Here is a 17844-nt window from a genome sequence, read left to right on the forward strand (position 1 = left end):
CTCAAAAAACAAGTTCTTAAAATCTTAATGTAGAGATTATTTATTAACTCTTCCATCACCACTCACTGTAGCTGTTGAACACCTAATGACAACAGAAAAGCTCTCCTTAAAGCAGATAAAATATTTTCTTATAAAGAAAAATAAATGAATCATTAAATCCATCTGAAACTTTAGGTGACAGAGCGAGACTCTATCTCAAAAAAAAAAAAAAACATAAAGCACCAGGCACAGTGTCTCACACCAGTAATCCTAGCACTTTGAGAGACCAAGGCAGGGAGATCGCCTAAGGTCAGGAGTTCAAGACCAGCCTGGCCAACATGGTGAAACCCGGTCTCTACTAAAGGTACAAAAATTAGCTGGGGATGGTGGTGTGCACCTGTAATCCCAGCTACTTGGGAGGCTGAGGCAGGAGAATCGCTTGAACCTGGGAGGAGGAGGTTGCAGTGAGCTGAGATCATGCCATTTCACTCCAGCCTGGGCAACAGAGTGAGACTCTATCTCAAAAAAACAAAAACAAAACAAAATTAAACAAAACAAAAACTAAAAAAACCCATAAAGCTAAGATTTTCATATACTAATATTTTACCACTTTAATTTAGGCATAAAAGAGCAAATGGTAATTTAGCAAACTCTCTTTTACCTCCAGAATAGCTCGTATCATGCTGGCAGTTACTTCTTCTCCTTCTCGTCTTTGCAGACAGCTACAAACAGGCTTTAGAGATCCCTGAAGGAGAGCTATGCCTTCTGATTTCTCGGAGTTCTTACAAATTAAGATACTCTCACCTATAACCGAAAGACATGAATTTGCAAAATCCCAAAATAATTCTGTAAGATATCAGCTAAAGAGATTTTAAGTTGCCTTACTTATTTAAAAGGAGACAAGAGATGATAGCGGTTGTTATAGTAATAAAATTATGGCTATTTTTATTTTCTGAACTTTAGACAGAAGGGGATCAGAATATGCTACTCCAAAATACGTCACTTTAGCCTAATGATTATTTTCAGCCGAAGGCAACTGGGAAGCAGCAAACACAGAAAGAACTCTTTGTCCCCTCCCTATCTGCCTAAAAGCAAGAATGAATTTTTCCCTTTGTGATGATGTTTCCCCTTCCCTCTCCCATACAGGACAACAACCCTTATCACTGGGGACAGGTCAGCACTGAGATGGGTCTGCACAAATTGTACTAAAATAACTTCTATCTTCCATTAGTTCCCCCCATATATGTATCTTCTCATAATTTGTGGCCCCTAGAAGCCCAGATACATTTCCCTTTTTGTCACTTCTCCACAATTTACTGCCCATTGTTAAAATGTTATATAAGACCCCAGGTTTAACAGTTTCTCAGGTCTTCAATCTTTTTCTATAATGGCTTCCATGCACATAAAAATTAAAATATTAGCATCAAATAAAGTTTATATGCCTTTTCTCCTATCTGTTAATTTAATTAGCAAGTCCCAACTGCAGAACCTAAGAAAGTAGAGAAGTCTTTTTCTTCCCCTACAGGATTAACCATTATTATTGAATAATGAAGTTATTAACAGAGGTACTTTCAAACCTGTAAAGTAAAATGCAAATGTAAAATTTTACTATAGATGATAAAATAAATTCAAAAATACTTAGATACCTAAAATTTATTACAACATTTACTAATCTAAATGTTTTATTGTGACAATCAAGTGAACGAACATACATGAAAGCACTTACATGTTAAAACCATATACAAGTATATGATTTGAACAAATATAAACTATTATTGCAACAATTATGACTAGAAAGAATCATAACTTTTCTTCAAAAATGAATCTAATACTGTGGAAAAGAAAACAGGTAAGAGGTTAAAAAAGCCAAATGAAGGACACTTTTTTTAAAAATAAAAATAAAACTGGCACAATGTTGAATGTACTTACTACCCCAGGCAAAGAGAAGGTATAGATTATGCTTTCCAACTGCCACACTTACAATCAAGATAGGATAAAGGGAATATAAATTCGATGATAACTGGCTATTTATCCCAGAAATGATTATGAAGATAGGCACCATTGAAAAAGTGAAACAAGATGTCAGCAAGATGGTGGAATAGGAGGCTTTAGTACCCTCCTCACCAGAAGCTTGAACTAGCTTCTATTTGCAGACAAGAACACCTTTGTGAAAACAAAACTGCCTGGCACACTGGCTCATGCCTGTAATTCCAACACTTTGGGAGGCTGAGGCAGGTGGATCACCTGAGATCAGGAGTTTGAGACCAGCCTGGCCAACATGGTGAAACCCATCTCTACTAAAAATACAAAAATTAGCTGGACATGGTGGCAGATGCCTGTAATCCCAGCTACTCAGGAGGCTGAGGCCGGAGAATAGCTCGAACCCGGGAGGTAGTGATTGCAGTGAGCCTACACTGGGCCGCTGCACTCCATCATCCAGTCTGGGCAATAAGAGCAAAATTTTGTCTCAAAATAAAAAAAAAAAAAAAAAAAGGCCTGGCACAGTGGCTCACACCTGTAATCCCAGCACTATCGGAGGCTTAAGGTGAGTGGATTACCTGAGATCAGGAGTTTGAGACCAGCCAGACCAACATGGTGAAACCCTGTCTCTACTAAAAATACAAAATAAACCAGGTGTAGTGGCACATGCCTGTAATCCCAGCTACTTGGGAGGCTAAGGCAGGAGTGAGGCAGAGGCTTAACTCGGGAGGCAGAGGCTGCTGTGAGCCGAGATTGTGCCATGTAGTCTACCTGGGCAACAAGAGCGAAACTCCGTGTCAAAAAACAAAAAACAAATAAAAACCAAACCGTCCCCCACCCAAAACTTGGGAATAAGTCCCAAACTTCTGCATGGACCACAAAATCAAATAAAAATTTCAAGATATATAAGAGAAATGATCTCACTTTAACCACATCACCCCTTCCACTCCCCCAAGTCAGCATAGTACCACACAGAAAGGAATCCCCAGGGCTCCCAGCTTCCACAGTGGAAAGAGAACCAGAGGCAAACATATAGCTTCCCTAGCATTCCAAGAGGCTTCCCAAGAAGCCAACTCCAGTCTCACCTCACAGAGAACACACTGGGTAACAGCACAGCTAAATCCCCTCAGACCAGGCAGCAACAAAGCTAGGGGGCAGAGCTCACGGCAACCAGCATGCCGACCTTGGTGGTAGCTCTGTGTACCTGCCAGCGGTGGTGCCCAATCAGAGGTACTAGCCAACAGCATAGCGCACCACAAAGCCGAGCTGATCACTTCCAGAAGTGGTAGGAAATTCCACCTGGCTTGAATCTTTAGATAGCCAGCCTCCAGGACCAGCCTCAAAGCTCATGAGGACCCTGCCCAGGAAGGGAGCTGATCATCACAGAGCATTTTAGAAAGAAGCAGGGGAGAGTTAGGCCAAACCTGGGATTTTAAACAGTGCTCAGCTCAGCCTCAAGGACCTGCCCCAGGTGGAAGATGTCTATCATAGTGTAGTTTTGCAAATTGCAGGGACTAGTTCTGCCACATATGGAACAGCCCTCAGTTCAGTCTCAAAGCCCACTCTAAGGCCCCACCTAGGCAGGGAGGCAAACTTCAGATGTGCATTTATTATTATTTTATTTTTAGAGGTGGAATCTCTGTCACATTGGAGTGTGGTGGCATGATCATAACTCACTGAAGCCTCAAACTCCTGGGCTCAAGCGATCCTCCCATCTCAGCCTCCCAAGTCTCTGGGATTACAGGCATGAGCCACCATGCTCAATCATGCATTTCCCCTGAGCATTGCAGCTGGTCCACTGGTCCAGAACAGCAACTCCACCTAAATTCGGGGTCCAGCCTGCAACACTGTTCAAGTGCAGATCTCAAATAGGGGTACCACCTGGCCAAGGAATACACCCTGTGGCCCAGCAACTCTGCCTGATTGCAAAGGTCAGCTAGTGGGTTCACCTGATAGCAGGGTCCAGGCAGCAGTCCCACCCAAACTCAGAGCAAAGGCAGCAGCCCAAGTATCTACAGAATCCAAAGGCAAGCTTTGCCTCCTCAGAGCTGCTACCAGTTGGCCTATTCAGAATCAAAGGCTAGACAAGTGAAGTTCTATTCCTGCCAAAGAACACCTATAAAAGCCAAAGAGGTAGCTGTCCTCTCAAATGTGCAGATACCAACACAAGAACACAGATTACAAAGAACCAGGAAACCAAGATACCTTCGAAAGAAACTAACAAAGCTCCAACAATGAACCCTAAAGAAATTAAGATCTGTGAAATGACAAAAAAATCTGGAATAATTCTCTTTAAAAAGTCCAATGAACTACAAGGATATATGGATAAAAAATTAAATAAAATTTGGAAAACAATACACAAAATAAGAAGTTCGACAGAGAAATAGAAACAATAAAAACAAAAGAGAAATCCTAGAGATGAATACAATGAACTGAAAAATGCAATCAAAGCTTTAGTAGAGCTCAATCAAGCAGAAGAAAGAGAGACTAGGGAGCTGGAGGATGGGGATGGTCAAAGAGTACAGTGTTTCATTTAGGAAGAATAAATGGAAAGTATTTGGGGGTGATATGTTAATTGACTTAATTCCATCATTCTGCATTGTATACATATAGCATCACTCTGTACCTCATCCATATATACAATTATAATTTGTCAATATCCAATTTAAAAAATATCACGAGTGTAACACCTGGCTCTTGCAATGGTAACAAAACAGCCCAGCTTAAGAAAAAAACACACACACATATAGGTTACCTAGAAAATGAATCAACTAGCATTAGCAGCAAGATAACAAGCCACTTTGGGCTGCTTAAAGGTCTTCCAGGCTTTGATTCTTCAACAAAACAAACTAACCTTTTTCTGAGCGGGTAAGGTTTATGAAACGTCCAAATGAACATCAGTATATACATACAGCTTCCTGCAACCACCTGTCTGGGAGGTCTCGCCCACATCACAAGAGGGAGTTGAAATTATTTAGAATCAAACAATTTATTACTGACTGCTGAACTTGCAAATTGCTATTCTGGCACAAAGTAGCGTCATCCTACACTGGAAGCTTCTAAGTAGTCTATGGGAAGACTGAAGTGTTATCTAAATAAAACACCGTGTGCCGTCCAGGAAATATTAATATCACTTTTAAAGTGCACAGAATTTACAATGATGCTACACAATACAAAAAGCATGACCAAGTATTTAAATCTCCATAGTGACTATAAAACACTATATTCCTACATTCCTCACGAGCTTGAAGTTATGAGCAAGTCATATGGTATCCTGAAATACAATGATATGCAAGGTCAAAAGCTTGGAAGTCTTCAAGACCTCAGAAATGAACTAATTACAATATATTTTAGTTCTGCTTGAATGTTGTGATTTAAGACTTGATAATTAGCCTAGGCCACTGACTTTCCAATTGTTCTTTCCCATAATAAACACAAGCTAAGAAGGCAGCAAAGCAAATAAGATCTTATCTTATTTATTTCGCTTTATCTTCTACATTAACTAAAAGACCCTCTGTCCCTGAGACAAGAATATCTGTGTAAAATGAACTTATACTCCATTCCCCAGAGTGTGAGTCCACTGAGAATTGGGGATGGGCAGAGGTAGGCAAATAGGAATGGGAAGGAAGAGTCTCACTCTCTTCCCCAAACCCTTCTTAAGCAAGTACATGTCATCTACATATTTTGTAGGTAAAGTAAGAGAGAAAACAGGATAAACTGCTCTGATGTCAGTTGTAGGAAAAATCTAACAAATTAGAAGTTTTTTTAAAAAATGAACATTTTCGGGGCTTAAAAGAAAGGCAGACCAATGCCCTTCAGGGATTATAAATGGGTCATTTATTACTGGGGCTGAGACTGAAAGCTGTTCCAATAGCCATCAGCGTCTTCTTGCTTCCTTAAGTATGAGTTGGGTACACGGCCACCTGGGCTAAAGATTGTATTTCCCAGCCTCTCTTACAGTTGGGGAATGTAACCATGTGAAAGAGTGGCCTTAAAAGGCAGGACGTGCTCTTTGCTTCCTCATCTCCCCTTCCTGAGGGCTGAAATGCAGATGTGATGAGAGAGACTGGACTAGCCAACTTATACTGAGGATAGAAACTATATTGCTGAAAATGTTAAAACAAAATAGAAGACTAGGTCCCTGACACACTACAGCCATCATATAAGGCCTAGATTACTTACAATTTTGCTGTTACATGAGAAAGAAATTAACTTCTATCTTGTTAAACACCTATTGTATCAGTTTTTGTTACAGCAGGGAATTTATATTCTAATTAACCCAGTTACCGATAAATTATGGTCAATGTTTGGTATTTGTGGTAGTCACGTTCTATAAAGTTGCCACGAACACGGAATACTGATTATTCTGCCAAGGAAAATAGAAGATTAGTTTTCTCCAAGTCTCTAGTAAAAACATTTTCATCACTTAATCAATACAAAACCTTGTTTCATGCATGTTTTTAAGACATCTTATTTAATATACATAGTTGTTTATGTTGAGCTCTAACCAACAGCATTATAAATCATGCCTAAAGAAAGCTTATCACATATTTTCTCCATAAGGCACAGCACAGCCTTAATGCACTAGGAACATTAGACAGCATTTCATACTTTGCTTGGGAGGGCATGTGAACAGCGAAATCATCGGCTAAAAGCACAAAAATGTGGCACTAACTAGCCCATTAAAAGCAAGCTTGTTCACAGTGTAACAGCTGCATCAAGAAGGCAGAGCTTTGGCTTGTTCAATCATAACAGGGAAAGTGTACTTGGAAAGACTCCAATTTTTCACAGATCTGCACATGCCCGCAAAAGCCCCAGAGGTATTAATTTCGGGATTCTGAATACATTCTGTTAAGTGGGAAAATTCAAATATGGAATCCACGAATAATGATAATTGGCATATTTGGGGACTTCAGGTGAGAAGTCAGTTTATTCTAAAAGTTACTTCCTCAGTGTACTACCTGGCCACCTGTGCCCAGAATATCCATTTCCCATCCACTTTCCTTATTCTCCTGGATTACCTAATTTCTCTTCAATAGCCACAAAACTGTTTGCCTCTTGTTTTTTTTTTTCTGACATATCTAATAAAATACTGGACTCAATTATGTCCTAGAGTAGAGAAATGAAGTGACAGGGAATGTTCCTCCCAAGGTTCTTTAATGTTAGATGGCTGATAATGATTTAGTTACATACATAATGATAACAACACATTAGAAATAAAATTTGCTGCCGTTTTGACATTTAATTCAAACAAACCTCTTCCTCACTGCTTAAGATAAAACTTTTGTTTGGATTGCCAGCAATAAAACCATAACTTGCTGGTACAAGGTAAGAAAATGACAAGGTGTTTTTTCAGAGCCAGTACCAATTTAGAGAACAAAGATGGGATGCCAAGTTCCTATTCCCAAAGTGTGAGGGTGCTTCCCAGCATCCTTGTCTGATTTCTAAGACTAGTCACCTAAGTTGAACTAACCTCTGTGAAAATTAATTAGTGCTAAAGAATAGACTATACTTGGAAATTAAAAATCATCTTCCAGCTAAGTAATAAGAAGTCATCTTGATTTACATAATACTAAATCATTTTATTGTATAGAATACAAAAGAAAATCTTAATTTAACCTTTGTAGAAAATTAACAGTTGATGATATATGAAAATTATACTCATACTCACTGTAAATATTAAGTGAATCCAAAATGATGACATTAGTGCATTGGATAATAAAGAAATACAGCATGATGAGAAACAGGTTGCCAGGCACCAGTCAAATTCCAAGTAGACAGACACTGTCCTTTAGCAATGTTGCTATAATTAAATTCAAACTCACTTACCTACGGTGTCCACTCCTTTCCTGCCAGCACGACCAACCATCTGCTTATAAGTAAGAATATCTAGAGGTCGACCACCAAAAACAGGAGTTCGAATAATCACACGACGTGCAGGTAAATTCACCCCAGAAGAAAGAGTAGAAGTTGCTGCCAAGACCCGAATGAGACCTTGACGAAAGGCTCCTTCAATGATATCCCTCTCCTCAAAAGTAAGACCTAAAAAAAGGTTTTTATGTATTTACAGACATATAATGAAAATATTGTTCTTGATCATTCACAAATGGATTTGAGAGTCTGCTTCAAGCCTCTAAAGATTTTTGAAACTATTGTTATGACTGTTGACAAAGGAGTCATCACAGTCTACCTCTTTAAGAGTATAATCTGGCTGGGTGTGGTGGCTCATGCCTATAATCCCAGCACGTTGGGACGCCGAGCCAGGTGGATCACTTGAGGTCAGAAGTTCGAGGCCAGCCTGGCCAAAATGGTGAAACCCCTTCTCTACTAAAAATCTAAAAAAATTAGCTGGGCATGGTGGTGGGTGCCTGTAATCCCAGCTAATTGGGAGGCTAAGGCAGGATAATCACTTGAACCTGGGAAGTGGAGGTTGCAGTGAGCTGAGATCAAGCCACTGTACTCCAGACTGGGCAACAGAGCTAGACTCAGTCTCAAACAACAACAATAACAACAACAAAAGAGTATAATCTGCTGCCTCTAGTACACCTCTATCTTATTTTATAGATCAGGGATCTACAAACTTTTCCTGTTCCTATGGAATAGCAGGTATCTGCTGCAACTATTCGACTCTGACACTATGACATGAAAGCAGCAACAGAACAAATGGGCATGGATGTGTTCCAATAAAACTTTATTTACAAAAACATATGGTACGCTAGACTTGACCAGCAGACTACAAGTTGCTAACTGCTGTTCTAGACAGTGAACTTCTTGTGGGTAGGGATATGCCTTATTCATTGATATATGTTCTGGGCCTATGCATCACAGTGATCAGATACACTTCTAACATAAATATGTGTGAATAAAAACATGAGTAAACGAAAAACAGTGTACAGAATATATACTTACCTGGTTCATTTTCAATTTTATTTAAAAATTAAAAGGGTTGAGTTTCTAGTTTTAAAATTAAGTGGTGGGTACACAGTTCACTTTTTTAGTATGCATCATAAGTTATATACAATGTAAATTTCATGTGTGTGTATAGATAGTAGTTTCCCCCCATCTGTGGTTTTGCTTTCCACAGTTTCAGCTACCCAAAGTCAAATATATAAAGAGGAAAATTCCAGAAATAAGCAACTCATAAGTTTTAAATTGCATGCTGTACCACCCAGGACATGAATTATCCCTTTATTCAGTGTATCCATGCTGTATACACTACCTGTGCTATACAATGTGACTATACAGGAAAGAACGTAGTATATAGAGGGTTTGGTACTATCTGTGGTTTCAAACATCCACTGAGGATCTTGGAACATATTCCCCACAAAGAAGGACTACTATATACCAGTTATATAAATATATATACCCCCATACACACACACATTTCAAATGCATTGAAAATTTTTAACATGTTATGAAGAAACATCATATGTAGGGTTGGTACTATCCATGGTTTCAGATATCCACTGGGGGTCTTCAGTGGACAAGGGGAGACTACTATATACAAATAAGTAAATCGAAACATGTTTAATCTATCATACAATTTCACTCTGTCCCCAAGGCTGGAGTGCAGTGGCATGATCTCAACTCACTGCAACCTCCGCCTCCCAGGTTCAAGCAATTCTTCCTGCCTCAGCCTGTCGAGAAGCTGGAATTACAGGCGCCTGCCACAACACCTGGCTAATTTTTCTATTTTTAGTAGAGACAGGGTTTCGCCATGTTGGCCAGGCTGGTCTTGAACTCCTGACCTCAGGTGACCAACTTGCTTTGGCCTCCCAATGTGCTGGGATTACAGGCATGAGCCACCACACCCAGCCCACACAATTACTTTTTTATTTTTTTTGAGACAGAGTCTCACCCTGTCTTCCAGGCTGTAGTGCAGTGGTGCCATGCCTGGCCCACACAATTTCTTAAAAAGAAATCTAAGGATATTAAGTGTGTTTAACAAGAAATAAATGTACACAAATATAAAATTTAAGATAGTGTGAAGAATTTTGGAGGTTTCTTAATAACAGATTATAAACGTGAAATACCTGCATGATGAAATGCTACTCCCCATGGTACAGTTTTCTGTAATACAGAGTCCAGTCCTGAGGGCACATGTCTTAACTGATCCATCACTTCCAGAAGGTCTTTTTGTTCCAGAATTACTAGTGGGAATTCAGAGGATTTTACCAATCCTGTCACAAAAAAATTATCAACACTGTTCACTTCTAGCTCAGCCTCTTTAAGTGGTATCTGTCTAAATCATACTAGAGCTTAATAACAGGGAAATGGTTGTGAAACTGCTGCATGCTATAATCCCCTGGAGATCTTTTAAAAATACTGATGCCTAGTTCTTAATCCTGGACATCATTGTATAATTGCTGTGGGATGTGACCTGGGCATGAAGAATTTTTAAATCTCCCCAGGCAATTCTAATGTGCACCAAAGTCTAGGAAACTCTAAGGGTAAGACCAAGCCGACAGGCAGGGAATCAAAGGAAACTGCTGAAGGAAGTACAATATCATGGATACTGATTACCACTCAAAGCTCCAAAATCAAAACCCTTGCTCAAGGTGTATACCACCAACCAGCAGTATCAGCATCAGAGGGTTTCACCAATCCTGTCACAAAAAAAACCTACTTCTCTGTGAAATTATTCTAGCCTCTTTGGCACTCATCTGGTAATTACATACTACCCTCTGTTTTTTGTCCCTATATGTAAACTTCTCCCCCAGTAAGAGCTTAACACTGTTTTGAGACAGGGTCTCACTCTGTCACCCAGGCAGAATCACGTGTGTGTACAATGGCACAATCACGGCTCACAGCAGCCTCGACTTCCTGGGCTCAAGCAATCCTCCCACCTCAGTCTCCTGGTTAGCTATGACCAGATGCACATGCCACTATGCCCAGCTAGTTTTTTTTTTTTTTCCACTTGTACAGATACAGTCTCCATATGTTACCCAGGCTGGTCTCAAACTCCTGGGCTTAAGCAATCTTCCCACCTTGGCCTCCCAAAGTGCTGAGATTACAGGCATGAGCCACCACCCAGCCTTAACTTCCTTAAATGTAGTAAAAGCTTTACATACTTATATGTTGTGTTTAAAAACTTCCTAGACTTGGCTGGGCGCCGTGGCTCACGCCTATAATCCCAGCACTTTGAGAGGCCGAGGCGGGTGGATCACGAGGTCAAGAGATCGAGACCATCCTGGTCAACAAGGTGAAACCCCGTCTCTACTAAAAATACAAAAATTAGCTGGGCATGGTGGCGCAGCCTGTAGTCCCAGCTACTCAGGAGGCTGAGGTAGGAGAATTGCTTGAACCCAGGAGGCGGAGGTTGCGGTGAGCCGAGATCGCGCCATTGCACTCCAGCCTGGGTAATAACAGCGAAACTCTGTCTCAAAAAAAAACTTCCCAGACTTTTGAATTTTTGAACTTGTAAAAGTTTTCATAAAAAGTAAACATACGGCCGGGCATGGTGGCTCATACCTGTAATCCCAGCACTTTGGGAGGCCAAAGTGTGCAGATCACTTCAATCCAGGAATGTGAGACCAGCTTGGGAAATGTGGCAAAATCCCATCTCTAAAAAAAAATACAAACAAATTATCCAGGCACGGTGGCATGCACCTGTAGTCCCAGCTACTCAGGACGCTCAGGTGGGAGGATCACTTGCGCCCATGAGGTTAGAGATTGCAATGAGCTGAGATCATGCCACTGCATCCGATCCTGGACAACAAAGCAAGACCCTGTTTCAAAAAGAGAACAAAAGAAAATAAATAAATGTATGTTTTAGAATTATGTGTCAGTGGAAAAATAATAAAAATATATGTAAATATATATGACAAAAACATGAGCAAATGAAAAACAGTGCATAGAATATACACTTATCTGGCTCATTTTCAATTTTATTTAAAAATTAAAAGGGCTGGGGTTCTAGTTTTAAAATTAAGTGGTGGGTACACAAGTTTTCATTTTTTTTAGTATACATCATAAGTTATATAGAATGTAAATTTTGCATTTCTCCCCTATCTACAATATGTTGGCCAGGCTGGTCTCATACTCCTGATCTCATGATCCGCCCGCCTCAGCCTCCCAAAGTGCTGGGATTATAGGTGTGAGCCACCACGCCTGGCTGTGTGTGTGATTCTTTTCAGTTACACATTCCTTTGGAAATATAAAGAAAGATATGGTTACTTTCCCCAAAGAAATGTCTACATGTGAAGTTTTGCATACAATTCAGGGGCTCCAAAGATCAATCTCTCAAAGTCCATGGATCCTGGATAAAGAACTTTAGTATATATCCAGTATTCTAAAAATCTAAGATTGATTAATCTAAGAGTGTGTGTGTGTGTGTGTGTGTGTGTACATAGTCTATACTAAGGATGGAATATGATTAGAATCTACCCATCTGAGAAAGGGCTACTAACCAGGATCTACAAAGAACTTAAATTTACAAGAAAAAAACAACCCACCAAAAAGTGGTGAAGGATATAAACAGACACTGCTCAAAAGAAGACATTTATGCAGCCAACAAACATATGAAAAGCAGCTCATCATCACTTGTCATTAGAGAAATGCAAATCAAAACCACATTGAGATATCATCTCATGCCAGTTAGAATGGCGATCATTAAAAAATCAGGAGACAGTAGATGCTGGATAGGATATGGAGAAAGAGGAATGCTTTTACACTGTTGGTCAGAGTGTAAATTAGTTCAACCATTGTGGAAGACAGTGTATTGATTCCTCAAGGACCTAGAAATAGAAATATCATTTGACCCAGTAATCTCATTACTGGGTATATGCCCAAAGAAGTATAAAACATTGTATTATAAAGACACATACACAGGTATGTTTATTGCGCCACTGTTCACAATAGCAACGACTTGGAACCAACCCAAATGCCCATTAATGATAGACTGGATAAAGAAAATGTGGCACATATACACCATGGAATACCATGCAGCCATAAAAAAAGATGACATGTCCCTTTGCAGGGACATGGATGAAGCTGGAAACCATCATTCTCAGCAAACTGACACAAGAACAGAAAACCAAACACCACATGTTCTGACTCATAAGTGAGTGTTGAACAATAAAAACACATGGACACAGGGAGGGGACCATCACACACTGGGGCCTGTTGGGGGCTGGGGGGGATAGGGGAAGGATAGCAGGGGGTGGGGGGATTGGGAAGGGATAACAGGAGAAATACGTAATGTAGATGACAAGGGGATGGATGCAGCAAACCACCATGGCACATGTATACCTATGTAGCAAACCCGCACATTCTGCACATCTACCCCAGAACTGAAAGTATAATAATTAAAAATAACTAAAAATATAAAAATCTCAAAAGCACAGTTTGGAAAAAAGAGTACCACCTAGTGGGCAGGCAGTGGCAATGATGAACAAGAGCCATGTTTTTGCTAATATAACCACTACTGTTACTTTCAAGCAAATGTACTAAGCATGAATGCTTTCCTTTCCATCCATAACTCACCCTCAGCTTGATGATGTAGATTATAAAACTCTCGAGCAATGATATCTGCCAGGTTCTCACACCATTTCTTTGATGGACGAAAAAGTAATACTGAATGGTTATCAAGAATTGTCTCATAACATAAACTAACAACATGGTCCTCATCTCCCTAAAAAGGAAAGATAAATAACCACTTCAGTAGTACTGTCAACAGATTCTCACATCAGTTTAAAAGCACTCATTTTCCTTTCTGGGGAAGCTGTTTCTTCTCGAAGGCATAATAAAAATCAGTCACGTCTTGAGATTTGAGTGAGAAAGGGAAAAAAAAACGAAGAAAGAGAAAAGAAAAAGAAAAGAAAAAAAAACAGTTACAAAGTCAATAACAAAAGAAAGAAGAAAAAAATGAACTCCTTATAATGCAAGTGAAAGAAACACTTTCTATTCATTCAACTAATATTTATTGAGCTCCAACCCTCAGGCAATGGGGATACAAAACTGAGTCAAAAGAAAGTCAAGGCTGGGCGCGGTGGCTCACGCCTATAATCCCAGCACTTTGAGAGGCTGAGGCGGGTGGATCACGAGGTCAAGAGATCGAGACCATCCTGGTCAACATGGTGAAACCCCGTCTCTACTAAAAATACAAAAATTAGCTGGGCATGGTGGCGCACGTCTGTAGTCCCAGCTACTCGGGAGGCTGAGGCAGGAGAATTGCTTGAACCCAGGAGACGGAGGTTGCGATGAGCCGAGATCGCGCCATTGTACTGCAGCCTGGGTAACAAGAGCGAAACTCCATCTCAAAAAAAAAAAAAAAAAAAGAAAAAAAAGAAAGTCAAGATCCTAGTAGTCTAGGGGGTTCTAGTCTCATGGAGAGACACATTAAACTACAGATGTCCCAACTCACAATGGTTGGACTTTACGATCTTTTTTAATTTTACAATGGTGCAAAAGCAGTGTGCATTCAATAGAAACCATACTTTGAGTGCTTATACAACTATTCTATTTTTCACTCTCAACACTGTATTCATTAAATTATCAGATATTAAACACTTTATTACAAAACAGGCTTTGTGCTAGATGATTTTGCCAAACTATAGGCTAATAAAAAATATTCTGAGAACATTTAAGGTAGGCTATTCAGTAAATTAGATGTATTAAATGCATTTTCAACTTAAAATGAGTTTATCAGGATATAACCCCATCATAAGTCAAAGACGATCGGTACTAAATAAATATAAAACACAACGATAATACATACTATTAAAAGAGTTTTGCCAGGGGCGGTGTCTTTCGTCTGTAATCCCAGCACTTTGGGAGGCCAAGGTAGGCAGATCACGAGGTCATGGGGTTCGAGACCAGCCTGGCCAACATAGTAAAACCCCATCTCTACTAAAAATACAAAAAATTAGCCAGGCGTGGTGGTGCATGCCTATAACCCCAGCTACTCGGCAGACGGAGGCAGGAGAATCGCTTGAACTCAGGAGATGGAGGCTGTAGTGAGTGGAGATCGTGCCATTGCACTCAAGCCTGGGTGACAGAGCAATACTCGGTCTCAAAAAAAAAAAAAGGAGGGGTAGCCCTGCAAATTATCCATACTGGAAGTATGTCAATGTATTTATTAATAACTGGATTAATTCATCCATCTACTCACTCATTAAACAAGTATTTACTATATGTCAAATACTGATTTAGGTACTGGGGATGGAGCAGCCAACAAAGCACAAAAAAGTTCCACCCTCATAATGTTTCTACTCCAGTAGGAAGAGACAGAGAATAACAAAAACAAGGTAAGTAAAACACATAGTATGTCTGGTTTCGAAAAGTGCCAAGGGAAAAGAAATAGAGATCATGTAAGGGAGAGCACTGTAATTTAGACAAGGTGGCCAGGGAAGGTCTGAGACAGTGACATCTCAGTAAAAGTCTAAAGGTGAAAGAATAAACCACACTCATGACCCTAAGGGGAAAGCATTCTAGAAAAAGAGAATCTGAGGTAGGAAATCTTGGAATATTGAAACAAAAACAGCAAAGAGGCCAGTGTGAAGGAAGTGACAGGGACCATAGTAGATAGAGTCAGAGCACTAAGAGGGGTGGGGGGTGTAGATCACGTAGGGCCTCATAGACTACTATGAAGACACTGGCTTTTATTCTAAATGAAACAGAAAGCCATTTTAAGTTTCTGAGAAGAAGGATAACACGATCTGATGCTCATTTTAAATAGATCACTAGCTCCTGATGTAAGCATACAATGAAAGGGACAAGGTCAGAAGCAGAGAGAACAATTAGGAAATGTTTCAGTAATCCAGGTAAGAAGCGTAAGTGGTTCAAAAGGGTAGAGGCACAGACATGGTAAAAGAAGAAAAAAATTAACAGAAGAGTAAATGAATGTGTTCACACATAAATGTATTGAAGTAACCAAGGCATAGCCAGGTGAAATACGGAGCACAGAGCAAAGCAAGTAAGATTCAACAGCAAGCAAGCAGAAGCTACAAATGCGTACCTAGGAAGTTAGTGAAACATAAATGTAGTCCCATTCCCCATTCTAAAATGACCCTTAGCTGTTTCAGTACGCAGAGGCACAACTCTGCATAGAGACAGCAGATGCCTCACTCCACCAATGTAAATGAATCAGTTCTTTAACCTCAGGATTGAAGTGTATTTGGGAGTATGGGAGGGTACGTATTTACCAAGCGCTTTCTAGATGCCAGATAACTTTTAAAAATCATATGTAATTCTTACAATATTCAAGATAAGTATCATAATATCCTCTTTTATAGGTGAATATATGAGATTCAGATAGGTTTTGTGATTTAACCAGTATTGCAGCCATATCAACTATCTCTATCAGAGGCAGATGTATCAGACTGCAAAAATAACATTCTTTCACTCTACTATGTATTATACCTACCATTTAACAAAAAGTTGATCTTCCACACTAGCAGTTGGTGTAAACTAAACCATAAGAAAATCTTTTCCTAGTAAAAAGAAAAAGCTACAAAATCAGTTTTTTTTTTAAATGTTTCTATTATATATCAGGAAACATTTATTTATTTAAATTAAAGGTACAACTACATTTCCTCTCTTACCACCACCACCAATATTTTTCTTTTTTTTTCCAGATGGAGTCTCACTCTGTTGCCTGGGCTGCAGTGCAGTGGCATGATCTCAGCTTACTGCAGTCTCTGCCTCCTATGTCCAAGCAATTCTCCTGCCTCAGCCTCCCAAGAAGCTGGGATTATAGATGACTACCGCCACACCCAGCTAATTTTTATATTTTTAGTAGGGATAGGGTGTCACCATGTTGGCCAGAATGGTCTTGAACCCCTGACCTCAAGTGATCCACCTGCCTCAGCCTCCCAAGGTGTTGAGATTACAGACGTCAGCCACCAAGCCCAGCTTACCACCAATTCTTTAAGAGAAAACCAATTAGCTTAATGTTAATCCTAATGAATATGTAACTCCTAATTACATAATTCAGAAATTGTTAACAATTTGCTAGAAAATGAAATCAAGGGCCGGGCGCGGTGGCTCACGCCTATAATCCCAGCACTTTGGGAGGCCGAGACGGGTGGATCACAAGGTCAAGAGATCGAGACCATCCTGGTCAACAAGGTGAAACCCCATCTCTACTAAAAATACAAAAATTAGTTGGGCATGGTGGCGCGCGCCTGTACTCCCAGCTACTCGGGAGGCTGAGGTAGGAGAATTGCTTGAACTCTGGAGGCGGAGGTTGCGGTGAGCCAAGATGGCGCCATTGCACTCCAGCCTGGGTAACAAGAGCTAAACTCCATCTCAAAAAAAAAAAAAGAAAAATCAAACACACAGATACTAATTGTAGTGATATAAATAAATAGATTTACCTTCACTGGTAGCATGGGTTCAAATTCCCTCACAAGTTTCATTGAAGAGGAATATATGGAATTTCCAACTTTTACTAACTCCAAAGGCGGTACAGGACAAAAGTCAGTATGGTAGAGTTCGGCATTCAACCAGGAAGCCACAAGCTCCAAATTAGGAAGGGTAGCACTCATGCCAACAATTTGCACAGCATTAGACAGAGAACTGGCTAAATCTGCCTGACTGTAAAAAACAAATGAAAAGAATATTAAAAGATATATACTGGCAGGGCATGGTGGCTCACGCCTGTAATCCAAACACTTTGGAGGCCAAGGCAGGTGGATCACCTGAGGTCGGGAGTTCAAGACCAGCCTGACCAACATGGTGAAACCCTGTCTTAAAAAAAAATACACACACACACACACACACACACACACAAAGTTAACAATTAGAGTTGCTAACAATATCCTTGGTTATGTCCTTTGGTACACACATACAGACGTTTCTTTAGGGTATATACCTAAGAATAAACTACTGAGTCACAGATTACTGAGTCACAGATTATCTCCTATTTTAATAGATAATGCCACA

General features: G+C 39.9%; 1 protein-coding gene across 1 annotated transcript in view; it reads right to left on the reverse strand.

Annotated features, from left to right (window-relative positions):
* The window catches only part of LOC105707733 (DNA polymerase theta-like), an 83064-nt gene that overhangs the window by 3619 nt on the left and 61601 nt on the right, over nt 1-17844 (reverse strand). The window contains exons 9-11 of the mRNA XM_064374688.1: nt 9993-10139; nt 7789-8001; nt 641-783 (exon numbers count right to left, since the gene is read on the reverse strand). Coding sequence (XP_064230758.1) covers nt 641-783; nt 7789-8001; nt 9993-10139 — 503 coding nt within the window. The remainder of the gene's footprint in view (nt 1-640; nt 784-7788; nt 8002-9992; nt 10140-17844) is intronic.

Source organism: Aotus nancymaae, unplaced genomic scaffold (assembly GCF_030222135.1).
Source record: "Aotus nancymaae isolate 86718 unplaced genomic scaffold, 86718_ANA_hifiasm-v0.15.2.pri h1tg000011l, whole genome shotgun sequence".
NCBI lineage: Eukaryota > Metazoa > Chordata > Mammalia > Primates > Aotidae > Aotus > Aotus nancymaae.